At 35.6% G+C, this 22,710-nt stretch overlaps 2 protein-coding genes across 3 annotated transcripts; one reads left to right on the forward strand and one right to left on the reverse strand.

The window, feature by feature from the left end:
• The first annotated feature begins 788 nt into the window (after window positions 1-788).
• On the forward strand, window positions 789-3,136 carry LOC126590979 (N-terminal acetyltransferase B complex catalytic subunit NAA20-like). Its single transcript, XM_050256510.1, has 6 exons — window positions 789-956; window positions 1,039-1,129; window positions 1,800-1,932; window positions 2,330-2,399; window positions 2,741-2,801; window positions 2,896-3,136. Exons 1-6 carry the CDS (start codon window positions 879-881, stop codon window positions 2,985-2,987), a joined length of 525 nt encoding a protein of 174 aa, XP_050112467.1. The 5' UTR covers window positions 789-878; the 3' UTR covers window positions 2,988-3,136.
• Window positions 3,137-6,224: 3,088 nt separating this feature from the next.
• LOC126590981 (ent-copalyl diphosphate synthase 1-like) lies at window positions 6,225-12,617 on the reverse strand. Of its 2 annotated transcripts, none has more exons than XM_050256512.1 (15): window positions 12,348-12,617; window positions 11,470-11,547; window positions 11,252-11,331; window positions 10,841-11,147; window positions 10,475-10,658; window positions 10,083-10,297; window positions 9,805-9,925; window positions 9,594-9,706; window positions 9,234-9,460; window positions 8,445-8,560; window positions 8,095-8,193; window positions 7,773-7,988; window positions 7,017-7,140; window positions 6,652-6,855; window positions 6,225-6,547 (listed from the first exon to the last, which is right to left on the reverse strand). In XM_050256512.1, the coding sequence occupies exons 1-15, from the start codon at window positions 12,448-12,450 to the stop codon at window positions 6,326-6,328; spliced, it is 2,409 nt and encodes an 802-aa protein (XP_050112469.1). In that variant the 5' UTR covers window positions 12,451-12,617; the 3' UTR covers window positions 6,225-6,325. The 2 variants fall into 2 exon arrangements, with proteins under 2 accessions (XP_050112469.1, XP_050112468.1); XM_050256511.1 differs by having other exon boundaries at window positions 11,252-11,340; window positions 12,348-12,616.
• Window positions 12,618-22,710: the final 10,093 nt, after the last annotated feature.

A 22,710-nucleotide genomic window follows, 5' to 3' on the forward strand; every position in this document is an offset into this window, starting at 1 on the left:
ATTTAATCTTGCGTTTGCTGCATTATTTAATCTTCTATATTCATATTCATCTTTTAGGGTTCATATTGAAAAATAATGCAGCAAACGCAAGATTAAATAATTATCGATGTCATCGAAATCACTAAAACAATGAAAAATGTGAAGGCTTACCTCATGTGAAGCTTCAGAAACATCGATTTCGTGTTTCATTCGTTAAACACAATTTTTCTCAATCAATATGTTTGTAGTTTCATTGGTTAGGGTTTTGTTTAATAATGAAGAATGAGATAGTTTTGATAGTTGAGAAGATAAATAATACGCTAAAAGTGATTTGGGATGTATTTATAAATTTTTTTTAAAAAAAAATCCTAATAAGGTCAAAATTGTCATTGCATAGTGGAGTAAATAAGTCATTTAATATTAAATTTTATTATGGGGTGCATTCAATATTTTGTGGGATGTTAATATAAAAAGCCTTACTTTTTCTATTATTTTGAATGATTAAGTTTAGGGTTTGTATGTTTTTTTTTTTAATTTTAATATTTGTTTTATATGTTTTCTTTGTAAATATTTAGACAGAAAATGTAAAACTGTAGTCATGTGCCAAGCAGATGACACTTTCTAACAAAAAATTAGATGGAGTTAAAATACTTAATGGTAGGTGGTGAATTCACCACTTTAACATAGTTTAGGGATTAATTGGCTGAAAAAATAGTTCAGGGAGAAATTGACACTCGCTTGATAGTTTAAAGGGTTAAATGACAGTTTACTCAAGTGTTAATGACGGGGAAAATATTAAGGGGCCACTGATGCAAATTCCCCAAACCTCATTGTCCTATTTGTTCAGCGGTAAAACCGACCCGAAATACAGCCGGAGAGAGAGGGAGAGAGGGAGATAGATGACGACTATACGCAGATTCTGCTGCAATGATCTTCTTCGATTCAGCTCTGTGAATCTCGACCACCTCACTGAAACCGTAAAGTTCTCTCCTTTCCTTTTTCTTCTCCAATTTCCTGAAATTGTTGTGCAAATTTCTAATAAATCTGGTGATTTTGCAGTTCAATATGTCGTTTTACATGACGTATTTGGCGAGATGGCCCGACTACTTTCACGTTGCCGAAGCACCTGGACACCGAATCATGGGTTACAGTAAGCACCCCAAATCTCTCTCAAATTTGCTTTCGCCCCTGCAAATTTACATTTGTTTTATGTTTTCGTAATTACAAATTGTGTCTTGCAATCCCGTTTGTTTCTGGTCGAAAGGTTTGAATTTTAAGTATAAAAATGGAGGGTTAATGACTGAATAAGAAGTTGGGAACTTAGGAGTAAGCTTTTTCTTCTCTGCTAGATTTGGGTGAAAAGAACATTGTACTTTAATTAGCACTTTACTTGGTATACAAGTTCCGTTTCGTTTCTCTTTCGTAAAATTATTAAGTATGTTGTATCGATGTTGGTATAAAGTTGTTTACTTGGTTGGACCGACCAACTACCAAGGTTGTGGGAGGAGAGGTTTCAGATTAAGAAATGGGTCCTTGTTGTTTAGGATAGGGGGTGTGCTAAGAAAATCAAATTTGCGCAGAAGGTTATAGGTTTGTGTGACCTATTGTTCTCGAAAATGCGGTGTTAGTGAGGCATGTTTGTTTGCTAATTTATTCATTCTGGTTATGTAAGAATAGAGGTGGATGTTGCCAATGGGCGAACGCTTGTTGGCTTTCTTCTCGATGCTAATGTGATTGCTTCTCTTTCTCTTTTCCTTCCAAGCTTTGTTTTTAGTCTTGATAGGTGTATAAATAGCTATCTGATTTTGATTTGATTGCAGTTATGGGAAAGGTTGAGGGGCAAGGTGAGTCATGGCATGGTCATGTAACTGCAGTAACCGTTTCCCCAGAATATCGCAGGCAGCAACTGGCCAAGAAGCTCATGAACTTGCTTGAAGAATTCAGCGATAAGATGTAAGAGGGGCATACCTTGATTAAGATTAACTTTCAGTTCACATGTCAATTGTTTTCTTTGTATGAAGTAGAAACTTGGGCATCTTCTTGCACAAATCATTATTTTGCAAATTGCAATAATGGAAAACCTGATCATAGTTTTTCTTGACACGCTCAGACATGTTGATAGGTGAAATGATCCTATGACTATTCTGACGCCTTTTTTTTTGTCATGTTATTCTATCTTATCGAAGTGAGCATTGAATTCTCCACCATCTTTTGAGTCTCTTGTGAGTAGCATTTCGTCTTCTGAATCAGTTTTTAGGTTGAGAGCAATATGAAGTGTTACCGGGTTGTGTAATTTTTCAGTCTTTTTCATATATGCCTCAGCTCTTTAACGAGAAGTTTCTTTTGGCAGTGATAAGGGTTACTTTGTTGATCTTTTTGTGAGAGCATCTAACACCCCTGCCATAAAGATGTATGAAAAGGTAATGTTTCATTAACTGAAGAGATGGTTTGCATTGCATTGTCAACCAAAATTGAAATGAGCGGAAAGTAGGTTCCCTGTATTTCTAGCATATTTTCCTTTTTTACTATTTCGTTAGAAGGATCTTGTTTGTTGTATAGATTTGAAAATAATTCCTTGAACATCAATATAAGAATGGGAACCTTTTGAGAACTCCATGTGGAACATAAGTATATGATTCGGGGGTTCTATGTGAGTTTTGTGGGAGCCAGACATAGATTGACTTGGATATTTCTGGAATTTCCATTGGGACAAGCGATGCTCATTATCTATTTTGTTTTCTGCTTTTATTTTTTCCCACAGCTTGGTTATGTAATCTATAGACGAGTGCTACGGTACTATTCAGGGGATGAAGATGGGTTAGGTGAGTTGCCCCCATCCAAATTACAATGCTCGTAACTTCTTTATGTTAAACTGTGTGGCCTGTCACCTTTCTATTGTGGTTGTGCCTGTTTCAGATATGAGGAAAGCATTATCTCGAGACGTTGAAAAGAAGTCAATCATTCCCCTCAAACGCCCAGTTACTCCTGACGAATTAGAGTATGACTAAATCTGTTTTCTCCTGCTAAGTGTTATGATGATGATGCTGCATTACATTGTGCTTATGGTTTTTTGTGAAACTGAGGATCCCAGTGTGTGATTTGGATGAATATTACACTAAAGCGTAGCGGATTTGTTAATGGGGTAATTCTATTTAAAGGGCTTGTTCTCAGAATCCTCACATCCCAATGGCCCATTTCAGGTAGACGGGCCATGGGTCCACTCTAACAACACTGATACTATTCCTACTTGGCCACCTACTCAATCCATCCGGTGTGGAGTTTTTAATACAAAAGGCCTTGGTATTAGTTTGAGTGGGGTAATTCTATTTAAAGGGCTTGTTCTCAAGCTCTGTGGCTGATGTGGGACAGAGGAATTCTAACAGGGTGATTGCACAAGCATGACCATGTGGCCTCCCTACCGAAGATTATCTTGTGTATTAGCGGTTTCAAAACCTCTGAAGCATCTCATTTATAAAAAAAATTCTCCAAATTTAACTCAGAAAAGAGAAGGTAAAAAAATCTCCAAATTTGGGTTCGATGTATAGAAAATTGATTTCATTCGATTAGGCGGAAGTCCATCGAGATGATTGGGAAGTGGGCTGCTGCAACTGAAATGTTGAGATCCAGTCCAAATGAGTTGCCCGTAAATCTTGTTTACTTGGCACTTTTTACCTTTTAGGAAACCTCGCCTAAGCTAAATGGGTTAAATGTTAATATCTCCTACGGTCCTACCAAAACGCCTAAAATCCCTTTTCATTTGACTTTCGTGGAAGAAAAGTACCTTTACTTAATAGCTTTTATTTCATAACCTAGACTCATATTTATCCACTTTCGGCAATACGAATCGTAATCGATGGTGAGAAAAAGAAGATGAAATTGCTTGTGATCGAAAGCTAGGCAGGAACAAGTTGATAGGATCCCCAGAGAAATTCTTTTGTTTGGCAAGTGGAACATGTTATATGTCTGGCCATACACACGAGAAAATTTTAATTGTGACGGGAACACGAGTGGTACATCATAGTGTTTTTATACAAGTAGTGGGAAATTTAATTTTCTAAGTTATTAACTTTTCAACACACATATCCCACCATTTGTATAATGACACGTGATGTACCATCTCGTGTGCCGGTTACATTGAAAAATCTCTCCATACACACAAATAGAGAGCCCGCTTTATATTGAGAGAGATTTTTCAGTGTGACCGTCACACGAGAGGTACATCATGTGTCCTCATATAAATGATAGGATATGTGTGTTAAAAGGTTAATAACTTAAAAATTAAAATTTTCCATTACTTATATAAAAATACGTGGTATACCATCCGTATTTTCAGCATAACTAAAAATTTTACCTATATTGAGGTCCTAATAGCCTCTATGTTGGTCCCACTCTAGATGCAAGGGGTATTGTAGAGTGGCCGGACAGGTCACGCGGTCCACGCGTCAGACCCATGAATACCATATCTCGCTCTTAGGGTGGGGGGCCTAAGAAAGGAAGAGAGAAATGGGACTTCTTTATATTGTCATATTTGGCTAAGGGTGTGCAGTGCACCCACCATGTTGCGGGAGGTGGGCGGAAATGACATGTTTGCCGCTTGCGCAACAAAGAAGCAACAGAAGATATGCCTCACGTGCCCTCGTCATGATCCAAAATGAACCAAACATCAAAAGCCACAAAGCAAGATATGGGGGATTTTTGGGGTGGTGAAGCACTTTTGCCAAACTGGGTTAATCTCCAAAAGCATGGTCATATTGCTTTTGGCGTCTCATGCTTCTGATACTCAAAATCTTCCTCCTGCTTTTTTTTTTTTTCCCATTCAAAGCTCTTATAGCCCATTGTCATTGTCTGTCGTGGCCCTCAGATCAGATCACACTTCCACGGTTCCACTACATGCACACCCACCATCCAATCTCGTCACGTGCTTTTTTGGATTAAGATAAAAAAAAAAAAAGGGGAGTACTTTTTAAGGACTCCATTCCATGATTGAACTCAACCACGGAGGGACATCATGATGCCAACCATCTATGCTCTCTCTAGTCTCTATACCTAATGTCTTTGCTTTGGTAGACCCTTCTTGCCTTTACATTCATGGGACCTCACTTCTTGATGTGATATTGACTGCCATTTAGGAGAGATTATACCTTACAATCGGAATCATGGATAAGTAGCTTTGCGTTATAATATGTTATTTAGCGGAGAATTTGCTCTACACGTATGTCTACAGCACTCGTTATGTGCATTACCTCTTTAGATAATAGATCTTAAGATGTGAGATGTGAGGATTCGGTGAATTTCCACCATTGGGTGAAGGCCAATCCAGGAACTTTTTCATGGGTTATGTATGCAAATATTGTCCGCCATTGTTAATATTCTTACACGTAGTAGGAAACCATTAAACCAACAGGTATGAAAGATATCAAACTCCTTACAGAACTAACTATTTGTCCAGTAACCACATTTGTGCAAACCACCGTATATATGATCCTCACTGAGATTGGCCGCTTCGAAAAATTAGCAAAAAATGCTATCAGCTTTAGGTGTTCATGCTAACATATATGTTGAAAATTCTTCAGTTCTTCTTCCGTGTTTGGATTCGACTTGAGTTGACGTTTTTCTGGAGAGTGTGAGAGTGTTGTTTGTCTTGGCTATTTTTGCTTTGGTATTAATCTGCAAGTTAAGCTCGTAATTAACAGTTTGTTTATTCACTAATCATGGTTGCTTTTACCACAGTTTTATTAATTTGGTTGAAATTGATGAACTCATTTTTTTATGATAATTTTCATTTGGTTTGCCACAGGGGTTTGATGGACAGACAACAATGTCTCTCTCATTCGATGTGTCCATCACCTCTTGTGGTTTGTGTTTCTGTTCTTATTTGTTTATATTTATTCTATAATTTGTAATTATTGATCTTGCTGCATGCATGATGCATTATTTTGCTTCTCATTTTAATCCCATCGTGCAAGTCTTCATTCCTTGGACAATTGAATTAGCTCTAATAATTTTTTTTTTTTTGCTTTAACTCCCTTGACAACTGTTAATGTTAGTGAGACTTCAAGATCAAATTCTATAATAAGTCCCGAAACAACATCAAGTTTGAAGTGTTTTTTACCATGAAACCCTAAAACCGTGTTTAAAGTGTTATCGTGAAAGGGAGCGACCCTAATTTTTCCTTCTTCAGTTTCATTGTTTCTCCCCCGTTGTGATTGGGGAACACATCAGATACCACAGAAAAACAATGAACATGGGCAATGACTTATTTTTACTTCCCTTTCTGGGTTGAACTGAGTACAAATGCAATGACTAAATGAGGCATTGCTTTGGGGCCTAATCTTATACACAACGATCAGAATACTCTCTCGAACAGTACTTTGGTAAGGTGGCCATTGATTGTTCCAGGATCCGAGCATGCAGAGTAGTAAAAGCTCCTTGCAACCGCGAAAAAGGTTTGCTTGATCGAAGATTCTATGGCACCATCCAAGGGCTTTTGCAGCACCATTTGCACAAGCTGCTGCATCTCCGGTTCGATTTCCTGAGTTGTCTTCATGTAGCTGCCGTTTTCATTCACCTGAGAAAATAAAAGAGAAAAAAATATATATAAAAACAGCCTGATAACATAAAACGTGGAGAAAGGAGCCAACCCTAATGCAGAAATAGGTTTAATTTTCTGACCTTATGGTTTTGGTTTTGGTAGCAGCGAAGTTTGTTACAAACTTTGTTGGTGATCTTGAAAAGTTGCTCATGCTCTGGACTGGACAACAACAGCCCGTCTGAAGGCAAAAGGCCGGCGGTTTGATTTATCATTTCGACCAGCAACTCGGCTTCATCTTGGTGCACATCTCCTTTCTCTTGCCACTTCAGAAGCCACTTTTCCCACTGCATTTTGATTAAGGAAAAAACAGAAGAAAAAAAAATCAAAATTAAACTTTTAGCTAGGGATCAGTAGAAATGTTTAATTTCTATAGTTGGGTAATGCACATAGAGATTTGGCTGCCAAACAAGGCCTAAAAAATATGGATGTTTTGCTAGAAACTCACAGCTTGGCGTAGAGGGTGGCTGATGTCTTGGCCATGCGCCACCATGGCGTCCAACGAGAGGCAGTGTAGGGTTGTCAGCAAGGTCTCAATGAGTCCCTGCCCTTTCTTGTTGGTATTCATCTTCCTGTAGCACAAGCCACATATAAATCTGCCTCATCCAAAATGCCTAAAACTCTTCCGCGACGACGGAAAATACAAGGGTCGTTATTCTATGTACGCAATTATTCCTTCTAGACAAACAACAATTTAATACGCAAAAATAGCGAAGTAGTATTTCTCGACAACAACCATAGTGGGTATCAGTAGCTTCCATCATGTGATGCAGAAAGTAAAAATTGGTAACATGGATGGTGTGCATTATTACCTAGATCTAAATCTTGGGACTTCCCACTTTTGAGTAGATTATTTGGTGCTTTGTATGACACTATTATCTGGTCAAAGATTTGTCTGTGTGTACCTAGTAGCCTTTTGTTGGGTACCCTAGCAATGGAGAGATTTTTCAGTGTGACCGGTATACGGGATGTTACACCACGTGTCACTATACAAATAGTAGGATATGTGTGCTAAAAAGTTAATAACTTAAAATATAAAATTTCCCATCATTCCTATTAAAACACGTGGTGTACCACTTGTGTTCCCGTCACAACTAAAAATTTCTCCTAGCAATGAACCCTACTTGTGGAATTGGCACAAATGTGTCTGGCCGATGAATAAGACACCAAGAGACCGAACAACAATTGTATAACATTCACGTACCTAATTTTGAATTCATGTACAAAGGCCTTCCTTTGCTCAGAAGTTCCTTCTCTGAAATGAGACCCAATTGTCTCAATTAACGACGTCGTTTTAGCCCATGCAAGTCGTTCGTTGGCTCTTTCCGGCTCGAAAATACTCGATGCCGCAACAAAATAAGCCATGAGGAGGCTTCTTGTGCTCAATCCATAGTTTTCAAGTTTACATTCTGCGTACCACCTGCATATATATGTCGTAATTTAATATTGTATACAAGTTAAAAAATCAAGTTCCAAAAATTAATAATAATTTTCTATTCATAAATATAATATATTAGGTTTTATACTTTTGAATGCTGTCCCATTCGATCAGATGCAGTGCTTGGCAATTGTTGTAATCCAGTTTTGCCAGGTCGAGATACAAATTGTTGTTTACGTAAGGCATCCTAGAACCAAACAAGTCGTTAGATTCCAAGTTCAAATTATTAGAAAATATCAAATAATTAATTGAAATAATTAGTTAATAATTAACTATTCATTCGGGTGGTCCTATATGCTGTCCCCTTACGGGGCCATATCTTCTGTTTGATTAATTAAATAATGCAAACAAAAATACGACAAATGATTGGAATCTCTCAAAAGCGAGGGTTGGGGAACGTCCACCGTACAAAATACAAACTACAAATAAATAAAATACCTGTAGAGAGTCTTGCCAATCCAGACGTCATCACGGCCACCGTACTGTTGGATGTAGAATCTCGTCTCAAGCCGAGGTAAGCTCGCATACCATGGAACATCTAGTGCGTACCCAACCTGTTGGGTTTGCCCTCTCTTTAGAATATTCTTATTATATTTTTGGAGAGTACAATAAGACACGTATAAATCTTAGTAAAAAGACAAATCGCAGTTGTAATCTGATTTACCCTTTCGCGATCTCTGAAGACAATTGGTATGATGGTTTCATCGCAACGTAATGTTATTATTTTTCGTATATTTTTATATTCTAAAATATACTCTAATATGAGTAAGACGACAATCTTAATGTAACAAGAGTATAATATCAACTCTTTTTTTTTCTGACCCTTTCTCTTTAGAATACTCTTATTTATTTTTGGAAAGTACGATTTATGGAACATACGTATATGTATACTCTTTCGCGATCTAGATTTAAAGGAAGTTTGTGATAGCAATATGTGACATTACAAATTTTATAGTATAATATAAACAGACAACAAGTTTAATATTTACTGTCAGTAATGTAACTAGAGTATAACATGAATAAAAAGTTTTGTGTTAACACGAGTAAATTGGTCGCATATACATCATAAAAATATGACCTTAATGGAAAATTGCTTGGCATCTTATTGATTTCTACTGAAAAGTAAGATTGGAATTTTACCCGAAATTGAAATGAAAAGACTGAAACGCCCCTCTATTGCTCTCATTAAAAATGAACTAATATGGAAAATTGATGTTTTATATATACCTCGCCGGGCAAGTCCTTCGTGATGATCCATTTGTCCAGCAGCTCATTAGAAGCTTGTTTTTCCCTCAGAAATTTGGTTGAAAAGTCCTTAGCTTCCTCAAGGATTGTCTCTCCCGGGAACATCACCTGACTAGCCCTAAGCAAGTTGTACATTCCAGTCACAGCTTGTGTGGATTGCCCAGCAAAGCAGATGAATTCATTGCCCTTCTTGAAATGCTTAAACACATCTGTCCTCATTACCAAATTAGGTGATTAACAAGATTTGTTAACTAAACCAACGAAAGTAGAAACATATATACCTTTACCTATGCATGCAGATTGTTACAGTAATATTACTACATATGGCGTAACAAAACTTACCAGGAGACACTTGGTGGCCATGCAACCTGAGTAGTCTGAATGCCATGGCTGTGTCATCAATATCCTGAACCTCCGAATTTCTTGCCCAACAAATTCCTTTCTCAGTCCAATATCTATCACAGAAAATATATTTGTTAATTTTATTTATACGCTACGCGACAATGCGACAGTAAAGCTGAAAAATTAGTCGAATGTAAGTTGTCGAGCGTACCTGCTTACGTAATTAATACATTCCTTAAGCTGCGGCTTGAAATACCTAGAGATTCCCAAGCGCTGCAGACGATCCACAACCCATACGTGTTCGAACAAGTCAACTGGGTATACATTAGGTACTGAAATAAAATAGAAGAAGGTAATTAGGGTCATCATTCGGCTCGAGAGGCCAACTTTGGTCAGCGAAGTCACAAATGGCATGCATGATGTTAAACTGTTAAACAGATTTTCGGATAATACTATTTATTTATACGCAAAACTCACACACTTGCTTACCTCCGCCGTTGAACTTGTGAACAGCTTTGGACAAATAATTCATGCAGTTGGGGTTTTTGGTTTGCATTAGTGCATAGGCAGTGGAGGCTGGGGAGAACAAGAAAGAGCCGTCTTGGGACTGCAGTTTTAGAAGCTTTTCCCAGTCCAAACCTGCCATTCCTTCCAAGCTGTGGAGAAGTGTTGTGGGCACTTTGTGCATTATTTCCCTCGGTATCCTATCCCCCATACATGCGCACACCCAGGATTAATAATTACACCATGTACAAAAGTTCACAGACACCCAGCAGACCAAATTATAATATATCCACAGCGGATAAGGTTTCTTTATAATTAATTTGAAAAATAACAAACTTAAAAATTCCAAAAGTTTATGAGACTTGTATACTATGTACCTTGTGAGCTTTAGATCTCTCATGGCGTAAATCTCATGCAACACAGCACAATCATCAGGCACCTCCAGGTTTAAACTCCTAGCCATTTCGAGAACCGAAGGAAAAGCTACTTCGAACCCGATCGGCATGTGTTCGGCATTCTCGTTGCCAAGCTTGCTTATGTTCTCCTTGAAATACGTCATTCCTACGTGTGCATCGGCCAAAAACAAAATACGGTCACAGTGGATAACTAAACGCTAGCTTTTCATTTTAGGTAAACAGTGGCAGAGATGGTATTTCATCATTATGACCCAAAAATGACCGGATAAGATTCCAAATCAGTCGTTAGCGCTGTATTGACTTATTGACCGGTTAGTTAGCGGTTACCTTTTTCACACTTGTCAGGATGAACGTTCCATGATTTGAGTGCGACAACGCAAGCTATGGTGTTGATGATGCGATCATGAGCAGTGATGATCTCACTATCTCCCCAAGAACCATCTGGGAGTTGGTTGTTGGCAATCCATTGGAGGCTGGATGGGAACTGTGGCAAGCCACTGCCTTCGACATCCTCCACTAACGCCACCCAAGCGGTGTCGTACGCCGAAATCGTAATCTCTCCGTCATCCATCGACTCCACCATCGATGTGATGGTCTCCACATGTTGCTTGATCTTATTAATTTGTCCAAAATCCTTTCTCAAAACAAAAAGGAAAAATCAGAAAAATAGAAGAAAAAAATTGAAGTTGATAGAAAGGTAAAATATTGTTGGAAGTAGAAATGTAGTTTTGTTAGTACCGCAGGAGCTTCGTCTCCTTCTATGTCATCCTCCACAATCTCATGCCACTTTATCACTGGCAGACCATTTTGCAACACGTCTGCATATTCTGATCGTACATATATAATGATATATAAAACTGTATGCATATATTTACGAAGCAACCACAGTAAAAAGTAAAAAAAGTAAGAAAAGAAAGAAATAATAGAAGTATAAAAGAATACTAGAGCATGATCACCTTGAGTACGGGATTTGGAAACCGCACTGCATTTGGATCGAAAATCTCTTTTGTCATTAGCACCAAATAGCCAAACACCTGTAAGGAAAGGTGGTAAAAATTTAATTACTGTAACGGAAATAACATTAATTGGATAAATGAAATTTAATTACTGTGACGTAAATCACGTAAATCGGACAAAGACAAAGGTCTAATGCAAAGAAACGGTCGCAGAGAGTATGTGGCAGTTGCTTGCATGGTGAGATATACGAGGTTTTGCCAAATACAGAGGAGAATCCAAGACAGCACACCTCAAGCCATGGAAGTTCAAGAAAAAGAAGACACAGAAAAGAAGAAGACAGCTTTTAGCTATCTCTAAAGAGAAGATCGTATTCAAGAACAGAGTCTAATACAACAAAATAATATATGAGAGAAGTTCATAACTACTATTAGCAAGATTTTTTGTGATAAAACACCAAACTATTAAAACTCAAAAAGATGATCGGAATTTGAGAAGATCTTCCTCTGCATGCAAGCCCTGAAACAAAGAAAGTTCAACCAGTTTTTTCTTGAATTTTCTGGGGAACCAAACTTACATGCAAGAAAATGGGAAAGAAAATGAAAAGAAAACGATGAGAAAACAAGATCGATCGGAACAACCAGAGATCGACAATCTTGTAGATGTTTAAATAAAACCCAGTAGGGAATTTAAAAGAAAACAAGGTAAAAAGTGATCATATGGCTGAGAGAAGGGGTAGAAATAGAAAAGGTCTGGAATTATTATTCTAACTTTTTTTTTCTCTGTAGGGAAAAAAGAAAGCAAAGAAGTGTGGGTCGGAGAGAAACTTAAAAAACAATATAATAGATTATGTAAAAAAAGAAAAGTTTTGGGAACTCACCCGATAAATATTTTGGTTGATTAAAGGCAGAGAAGGATGAGGTGGTGGGTCGAAGAGTTAGAGGAGGCGCAGAGAGAAAAAGTTGGGTGGAATGAGAAGACATGATGATGGTGGGGAAAAACTGTGGTTTGCTGCCTGGAGGAAGTAGAAGTAGTGAAAATATGATAGAGAAAGAGAGAGAGGAAGAGGACAGGAAGAGGCTTCCCAAGAGATTCCTGCTAGGAGGAAGGTATCATCCACATCCAAGAGAAATATGGAATTGAGGGCAGTACTGCCCCTTTACTTTATTTAGGTCGTATCAAATTTAGAAAATGTTTGGTCACATAAAACTTCATATGGGGGAGATTTATTAAGACGGGAATGTATCATAGAGTTTGTATTTTTTGGGGAAATAAATACCAGAAATTACCTGAAATTTCCAATTGGTTCAATGAATATTATCCACCATTAATTCATGAACAGTCACATTTGGATGAATATACCGGAAAATTACATAGATTCCAAAGATTCATTTCACCTGGTCAATTTTAAACAGTGTATATAAAAAGAAGGCTAAAAAAGTGAAGCTTTCATAATATTCAAATTGCTCCTCTTATTAAAATTTCATTAAAAAAATAATATAAAAAAACTATGGAGAATGGTTAATAAATTTATTATTATTATTTTAAAATATATTTTAGTAAAAATAATAATATCTAAGATAATAAAAAAATTTAAAACAAGAAAAGTAAAAAATAAAAAAGAGCAAGCGTGTGGCAATTGAGGCTAGAAAAAACATTGTATAATGCCTAGTCGATTTTAAATAGTATCTAATTAATCATAAATAACGTATATGGTATATCTCGTATGACCCAAGAAAAAAACATTGTAACTACTCTAATGCTGTTTTATATATTCTCTCGTAAATATGGCAACATAATTTGCATCTATTTTCTCATAAATATGGCAAGAACATAATTTGCATAACCACATGAATCCTCCTTGATTTCAATAAGTTTAAAGATAAAGAAACATGTGAAACATAAATTTGGAGAGCATGGACCAACATTTTTGCCTCATAAGAAAAATGTGAAACATAAAGAAACATTATTAATACGCAATCATATATAGTATATAAAAATACACAAACCTTACTCCACGATGTTAAAGATTAAGAGAAAACTAGTACTGGAGTTGGCACGAATGGATGAAAAAAACATGGATATGGGCTTGTCCATCTTTCCCTTTCATGGCTCCTAATTGCAAAGCATATCATGGAAAGAAATTTTGTTTTCAACGTTATATGGAGATCTTGTTATTCCAATTTTATAACAATTAGTAGCCATATTTTATAAAATCAAAACAAAAGAAATAAAAATACCTACCATATGAAGGCATATATTATATATGCAGCTAAGATATTATTGTTTGTTTGAATTTCAAATGAGGCAGAAAAATATGTGGATGGGGTATTATAGGAAAAGAAAAGAACCATAAAACGTTATAAAAACAAATAAAATATGAGATGGAATATGCATGCTGACATGGACATGAGGTTAAGGGATTGAATTTAATTTTTAATTTAAAAAGTTGGTCTACGTAATTAGCATTTTTTTTATTTGTGTTCTGTTAGGTCCCACCACCCTCATTTAACTAAGGATGAAATTTTTTATCAAATTATTGTTGAAAATGTGCCCTAAAACCAATCATATGATGATACTTTACGGACATTTCACATGTTAAACTAATCTAGTTTAATATAAAGGGCAAATATTATTGTTTTAAGCTGTCTCATATAAATGTTATATGCTTAAACAATAAGTCCAAGGAATATGCAATTGTGAGAATGTGATCTAAAGAAGTTAGATACATGAGATCATTCTCTTTTGTATACATATTCTAAACGTTCTTGATCATAGGATTGCCAATTGGGCATTGACAGTTCGTTAAGATCAGTACGTGCTATGTCTTCTCTTAGGGAGTGATTGGTCTCGAGTCATTGGTGTGACTGACACCAAGACATGTATGTAGGTGCTCAATAAAGAATGAGTCCACTGAAAACGATCAACGAGGAGTTCTCATACTCATGTCACATGAGAACTCATGGTTGGGATAATGCAAAATAGTTCTTTGACCTGAGGCATCATAGTTGTCTTGTGGTTAGGTCCTTGATCTTTGACTATGTCAAAGTCAGCCCATCAGAAGGTGTCCACGACATAGTTGAGGTTAAGCCACTTAGCCATGGAGGTAAGTGAATGCGCAACAAGGAATCTCTAACCTTCAAACCGTTTGAGGGAGAATACTTTATGATATGATTAAGAATCTCTAGCCAGAGTTTGAATGAGATTTAGGAAGTCGTTCCAAATCACATTCAAGGTAATCATATAAGTAAGAGAATCACATTGGATAGTAGACATGAATAAACTATCAAACCAAACAATATGGTCAAGAGTATTGTATTAGAGAAATACCGTATTGCATTGTAATCCTAAACTTAATAGGTTCTCCACCTTTTCTGATTAGCTTAGGCAGCCATGATATACTTTAGGTGTCACTCATGGTTTGTGCAAGCCCTAAAGGTGAATAATCGCTAAAGGGAGAATTGAAAGTATGTTTCAATTCACAATCGATTGTTAAAAGTAACAATTATGTTTCAATTCACAATCGATTGTTAAAAGTAACAATCGCCCACTGCCTTACTAAAAGGAACTTAATGGATCGTACACCGAGTAAGGTAGAAATTGAAGAAACAACGGAGATGAGTAAGGATAATTAAATGGTTAATTATTTTTTGGCTAGGATTAATTAGTATGCTAATTAATCAAATGAATATGTTCGTTATAAACCTCGGGTTAGTTTTGGGCCACAAGGCCCAATGAGATTTGAATGTCAAGCCCATTAACTCAAGTTGTATGACAACTTGAAAACACAAAGGGCTTGAAAGCCCAATGAACCCTTAAGGCCGGCCATATAGAGAAGGGTAGTGAACTTGCCTTAATTGTAAGTTTGCCACTCCATTGTGAGGTGGTATAAATGCAACTTTATAGCCATTTCATCATTAGGGTTTTTCTTTGAGAAAATTGGAGAGAACACAAACTCTCCCTTTCTCTCTAAGAGGCCAGCCACCCTAGAGGAACATAGCTAGCAATCTTACTTCCTTTAGGTCACTCATCTCCTCATCAATGCTCTCCTTGGTGTGGAAAAATTAGAAGTTCTCTATTTTGGGAACTTGGAGAATCCTTTCAACCATCCCTATCCAAGAAATCCATGGAGCTAAGAAGCAAGGAATGAAGACCCTCTCTCTTGGGTGATTATCCTTTGCTTATGCAAAGAGGAATCAACAAAGGTATAAGATTTCTCAACTCACTTTGTTTTGAGTTGAGTCTTGGTTCACCATAACTACTAGGCTTTGAATTTCATGGGTTAAGTTTTGTTTTTTAGTGCATACAAGCATGATTCCGCTTTTTAATTGTTAATTGCATTCATAGATGTTGCTCAAATGAACTAGTTTTCACATATATTTCCTTCAATTATCGCACCAACCGAATTACCAACCGTATCATACTAAATGTGTACCAAAATTTTGTACCAATTGGTAATGATACAATATTTGTACCGAACCATACATTTTCAATTTGATAATGATGTCTACAACCATTAATGATCGTATACCGTACCGCACCGGTATTATATAATATTAGTAGATATTTAGAATTCATATATATATATTTGGAAACTTAGAATTCATATGTTTTGTACTAACAATTAACTAAATTTTGCACAACCAAAATAAATTCCATTTTTTTACTCGTCTATTTGGTTTATTTTTATTTTTATTTTTATTTTTTTTACCAAAAGTTACTTTACTTTAAAATAAGCAATAAAAAGTGTTTGGTAAAAATAAATTATTTTGATTATTTTTTTTAAAGCAATGACTTCTAGACAACAACTTTTAAAAGTAGTATGTATACTGTTTTTAAAAGATTCTTTTGTAAAATGGGCATTGAGCCTTCAATAAGTATTTAACTCATGCAATACCCTCATTAATTTTAAAAAATGACATCATTTATCATTCTACATACTTGTCCAGTTGTCCTTCCTTGGAGAACAAAGTGACTGCCCCCACCTACTACTCCATCACTAACCTTGCATCATCATCATCATTCCCACCACCACAGTTACCACCGTTGCCCCCACGACAAGTCACCACGACCACGACCATAGCTGTCATTACCACCGCCACCGCCAGTCATTACCATCGCCATAATTGTGAATTGGAGCTTTCTGGACATGAATTGTTCACCACATGAATGCATAGAGAGTTGGATAACTAATACTTGAGGGTACTGACTAGCCTCGTAACCTTATTTTGTTTTGAGTGCATTAACCAGGTATATACACCTTTCTTTAGTGCAAATAACGTTATAATTGATATGTCATGCACACAAGGTTTATATAAATAAATAAAACATTGTATTATAAGTTATAACATAAAAAGATTGATACCACTACAAATCACACCCAAAACTTAATTCAATCTTAGACCTAGTTGAGAATGCGACGTGGGTTCGAGATATGCTTGACCAAACTCGAGCTGTAAGCACTAAGCAGGAGGTTTCTTTCAACTTGTACTTGTCATGTTTTCTGAAGTCATACGGTTGTAGCCAATGCATGTCAATCAGAGTAGTAAGTCTTGGCCCCATGGAGTGGGGTGTAAAATCATACCTTCCGACAGGTTAAGTTCCAAAAGGCAATAAATCCTTCTATACAGAACCAACAATGTATCTATTCTTGGTACCTCAACTCACGAAAAATTATTGTTGTTTCCAACTTTTTTTATTTGTTATTATTATAGTAGGTATAGAATAATTATCTAAATTCACTATATAATTTAGGGATTATTTAGAAGGGCTTTTAAAATGACTAAAAGTGATTTTGGTGAAAATGTGTTTGGAATCAATCCTTAGTAAAAAGGCAAGTGAATCCTGAAAAGCACTTGAAGTGCTTTTAGAACCAAAAAACATTTTTTCTAAAACGTTTTCAGTCATTTTAAAAGTACTTCTAAATTAGTCATAAATAGTGGATTATACTTCTCTCATTTCTTTCTAGGGTAAATGTTGGGGAGGCATGTGTTTAAACCATATTTCGTAAACCATATGTAATTGCTGATAATTGAATTATTATTTAATTGTTGATTAACGTGATCATTTCTTATTGGTGGCACGTCACATGATTTACATATTTGATCGAAAAATTTGGTCTACTTATAGCATTATCCCTCCAATAAATAGGGAAGTCATCTTTCTCATTTAATGTGATATTATTTAACTGTACAAACGTCATAGTCGCAAATATTAATTATCTTTATTATTTATTATTATATAAAATTATCATTAAAAAATATTCTATTTAAAGATCATTTATATATCCAATACAAGTATCAAACAAATAGATGATTATGTAATTAGTATCATCCTCATGATGAATTTTCAATTATTATTTCTTATTTATTAGAATGATTAAACGGCATCCAAACCGATGAAATCATCCTCATGATGAATTTTCAATTATTATTTTTTATTTATTAGAATGATTAAACGGCATCCAAACCGATGAACTATTTTAAAGATACCTTCAGATGATGATAAAGAGAATATCATTTTCGATTATGATGTTTTTACGGTGAAATGATGTCATGTTATGAAAGTGAGAAAATATTGTAATTATTAGATACATTAAGGCATTGTCTTTTTATGAGAGATGCATTAAGCTTTGTTTAAGGACGTCTAATTAGTCAGTAACATAAATGAATAATTGATCACTTCCTTTGGGCGAGGTCAGATCCAGGGAGGAAAGAATTCAAAGCTTCGCAAGTCAGGCAGCAAGTAGATCACAAGATTTGACTTATGTCAAATGAGAAGTGAAAGATTATTAGGTTTTGTTTTATACGTTTGTTTCCTGCACAGAATCCCATTCGTTTATGAGGATGAATATGCTTCTTTCCTTTTCTTTATTAATTTTCTTAAAAAAAACAATCACAAACAACAAAAGAATTTTAACTTAGGAACGAAATATGAATAAATAAGTGTATACTTGTATTAAAATATAGTTACTAAAGAAAGTGCGTTCTACCATAAAATTAATTGGTAAAATGGAGAGTAGTCTTATCACTTATAAGCATATGATGTGCTGCACTTGCAATGTTCCTTCTTTTTCCGATGTGGGATTGATACTCTCAATACACCACCTCACGTGTGGCAAATTTTCAAGTTTAGGACGTGGACAACAAAAATCAGGTAACGTGGGACACGTGTGGCAGTTGGGCTTAAAACGAGGGACAACCTGACTTGATACCGTAAAAGAAGTTGAGGTTCCATTATAAAATCAATTGGCAATATAGAAAGTAGTCTAATTACTTCAAGCACATGTTTTGAGAAAGAATCCCACATTGATGAGAAAATGGACTTGCATGAGCTTATAAGTATATTAGGCTACTCCCTATATCCCTAATTGTTTTTATGGTGGACCTTCAACTTTCTTCATGGTATCAGAGCAAATTGTCTCACGTGTGAAGCCAAACTACCACACACGCTCCACGTAACCTTATTGTGTTCTCCACGTGTTAGGCTTGAAAATTCCTCACATGTGAAATGATGTTTGAGAATGAATCCTACATTGATGGGAGAATGGACCTTGCATGGACTTATAAGTAAGTTGACTATTCCTCATATTGACAATTGGTTTTATGGTGGAGCATCAAAATTCTTCAACATGCAAAGTCCCTACTTTCCTCGATGTAGGTTGATACTCTCAACAATTACGTCCTTAAGAACTTAAGTGATGTAACTTTCCTTTCCTTTCCTCAATGTAAAATTGATACTCTCAACAGTTACGTCGTTAAGAACCCAAGTGGTTGAGCTTTCATTTTTGTCGAATTGTATTTTTTAGAAAACAAACATAAAGAATTCCAACGCGTTTTATCAATTGTTATAATTTATTTAGGTTCATTTACTTATCCGCTTCATGGCAAACATTAAAATTTGAGATGATTGAAACGAAAAATAAAAAAACAATGGAAAAAAGTTGTCACGTAGCAATAAGTTCTTTTGTCATAGCATCATATTATATGTTGTTAATATTTTCGATTATATGCAGTGTTACTTAAGAACATGTGTTACGTAAGATCATTATTAAAATAATTTGAGAGATTGTGTGGATACAATTTGATTCCTCAAAGTGTAGGAATATATGCCTTATTGTGCCGCTTGTAATTGGCATCTCTGTTTTTGTACTTTACTCCACGAGTTTATGCTTAATGCTTGTATTTTTCATGGGGAATATATTTGTCTCACCTATGATTAACGAATTTTTATTGTCTGAACATAATTATCGGAATCATTCATTCTTTTTATAATTATATAAAGATTATATATGCAAAATCATTCAATTTGGATATCGTTTAGTCGTCCGTACATGTTAAACCAATTAATCATTTTGATAACAAGTAGCATTTTTAGTATGTACCGTTCTTTTGATTTATGCATATATAAGTGACTAAACAATCTTCAAATGCTTAAACAGTAAAAATTCGTTAATTGTAAACAGTAGACAAATAAGTCTCCCTAGGAGGGACACAAGCATTATCATATAGTTTATAGGATGGAACTCAAATAAAATTAATATTCTACTTGCTTGCTATTGCGTCGTATGCTTGACTAATATGCTTCGTGATTAAAAACATAAAAGCTACAAACATGCTTCAAAAGGTAATTAACTTAACGTTAAACTAATATTTTAATCGCAAAAGGTAGCAGTCGTTTCCTCAATTAAGAACCCTGACAATGAAAAAAAAATAATAATATTTGAATCCTCTACAATTTTTCTATATCATTTAGATTAAACATCCTTGCCTTTTTAAGATTTGATTAAAGTGTTTTGATCAATAGTCACCTCAGCATTTTTTTGTGATTTTTTTTTTTTTGCTGTTTTTTATGTGTAGTTATTGATGACTTATTATTAGGTACAATACATTATCTATTTTTTATGTGCAGGTACGTTTAAATTTGTAAAAATCATCAATTGGTACGTTGTTTTGCAATTTTGGTATGTTTGATTTAATACATATTGTTGATGATTAGTACATTATTTTTATTTTGGTACGTTCGATTTCGTACACATTGTGTATTGGTACGTTTATGTTGTTCTCAATCATATTTTCTCTCAATGTACTAAAAGAAAAACTTATTTTGGTACATTTGATTTTGTGGGATTTAAAAATATTTTAGACTGTTTTGGAAATGAAAATTTTCTTAAATCATAGATAATTATTTCTAATTGTAGTATTATTGTGAAAATAAATTAAATCTAACCAACTTTTTTGCACTCTAAAAAAAATTCGTTTTTTACAATTATCTCTAATGAAGGAGATCAAAAGGCTAGATTATAGGAAATTTGTTTTAATATGATGTGTTTGTACCATACTTGACGAATCCCGAAACTACTGAGCACCGGTCAACGTTATACCGTCAAAGACCTAGAAAAGTTTCCCTTCAACCAGGAGGCCAATCACAGCACGACACGTGTCGACATCAGAAGCCAATCATAGCGCAATACATGTCAACATTAGAAGCTAATCACAACACGACACGTGTCAATGTCAGAACAAAGCTAGAAACTCTATTCTATAAAAGGAGATCATTCTCCCACAATATTTCCAATGTCATTTGTACTAAATCATTCACTAGTACTCACTAAAGGAGAGCTTGAACCTATGTACTTGTGTAAACCCTTCACAATTAATGAGAACTCCTCTACTCCGTGGACGTAGCCAATCTGGATAAACCACATACATCTTGTGTTTGCTTCCCTGTCTCTATCCATTTACATACTTATCCACACTAGTGACCAGAGCAATCTAGCGAAGGTCACAAACTTAACACTTTTTGTTGTACCAAAGTCCCCACTGATTTTGTGCATCAACATGATGTGCATATTTTTTTGCTTCAGATTTTAGTAAAGATGGGTAGTGACATGTCATGTAATTTTGATAAAGAGAATGATTAATTCTAATACATATAGCACCAAAACTATGACAAAAAAAGTTTAATCAAATGACTAAAAGACAAGGATGTTTAATCTAGAATATTTAAAAATGAGAGGCCTATATCAAAAGATCCCTAAAAAAAAGTTAAACTCTTTTCATTTTTTGTCAAGCCACTAATTTCATTAAAAATAAACACACTAATACAAAGTGAGGTAAGTTCAAGAACAATCCACAACCCTAAAGTAATATTGTACCCCACTATAAAAGTAAAACAAGGAAACAAGCCCCCAATTGAGCCCATAACAATGCCTAAGCCAAAAATTCTAGATTTGAAAACGAAAACCAGCCTCCTCCACCAAAATAAATGCACCATCATCGTCAAGTTGTCACCATCAGGAAGAAGAACCAACGAAATGAAAGGATGGACAAATAGGAGTGGACAAGCCACTCGCACTAGAAGCCATAATCTTACTAAATAATTGCACTTTAGCAGCCACCAAAACCCAAAGCAAGCCTCGAACCAAAGTCCATGGAGGAAGAAGTCGATGAGCTAAATAGCTGAACTAGATGGGCAGTAGCACGCAGCTAAAAACAAACAATTTGGAAACAAAAGGCATGAAACTTTGATCAGCAACAGGATTTGCCAACAATTGAGACAAAGGTCAAGGAAATTTGGTAAAACTACCATAATTCAAGGCTAAAAAAAAAAAAAAAAAAACATGGGTGTTCGTCTGGAGGAATTTCTGCTGGGGATGTTTCCTGGCCAACGAGCACACAGCTCCCCAAGAGGTTGGCGCTGGTTGATATTATCTGTCGGGCTTCTGCTTATTGGCGGGCTGTAAGTGAAGCACATAATTAAATTCTGAAAGGTGCCTTTGTGGGGCCTTAGGTGTAGGCCTTAAGGCTCACAATCAAAATTAACTTTAAGTGTTCAGGCGTGCCACTGCCATCTTTAGCATGACAAATGTAAAACAAATGTTTAGTTTAATTGTATATGCCCGAAAGACCGAGTTAGCTATGAAAGGTGCCTTTGTAAGGCCTTAGGTGTAGGCCTTGAGGCTTGCAATCAAAACTTAACCAAGTACTCGAACATATAGTGGTTGTTTCTTTTGTTGCAGAAGTATTACAACTGTTATACTTTAATCACCCGAGCCCGAAGAGCAGAACGAACCCAGATAGGTGCCTTTGTAGGGCCTTAAGTATAGACCTTGAGGCTTCCCATCAGAATTAATTCTGTACTCAAGCATTCTATGGCAATCATAATATAACAAAAGTCGAACTAAGAAATAGGTTGATTACTTGCGCCCCAAGTAACTTCGGACTTCTTGTTATCAAGGATTG

The sequence above is a fragment of the Malus sylvestris genome, chromosome 11 (assembly GCF_916048215.2).
Source record: "Malus sylvestris chromosome 11, drMalSylv7.2, whole genome shotgun sequence".
NCBI classification, from domain to species: domain Eukaryota; kingdom Viridiplantae; phylum Streptophyta; class Magnoliopsida; order Rosales; family Rosaceae; genus Malus; species Malus sylvestris.

Bases quoted from the DNA above. Each gene is read 5' to 3' on its own strand.
- LOC126590979 (XM_050256510.1), top strand. From the start codon at position 879: ATGACGACTATACGCAGATTCTGCTGCAATGATCTTCTTCGATTCAGC. The intron at 1,130-1,799 runs GTAAGCACCCCA...ATTTGATTGCAG, and splicing joins ACACCGAATCATGGGTTACA to TTATGGGAAAGGTTGAGGGG. The intron at 2,802-2,895 runs GTGAGTTGCCCC...TGCCTGTTTCAG, and splicing joins AGGGGATGAAGATGGGTTAG to ATATGAGGAAAGCATTATCT.
- LOC126590981 (XM_050256511.1), bottom strand. From the start codon at position 12,450: ATGTCTTCTCATTCCACCCAACTTTTTCTCTCTGCGCCTCCTCTAACT. The intron at 9,926-10,082 runs GTAAGCAAGTGT...ATTTTATTTCAG, and splicing joins TCACAAGTTCAACGGCGGAG to TACCTAATGTATACCCAGTT. The intron at 6,856-7,016 runs GTGAGTTTCTAG...ATCAAAATGCAG, and splicing joins GCCACCCTCTACGCCAAGCT to TGGGAAAAGTGGCTTCTGAA.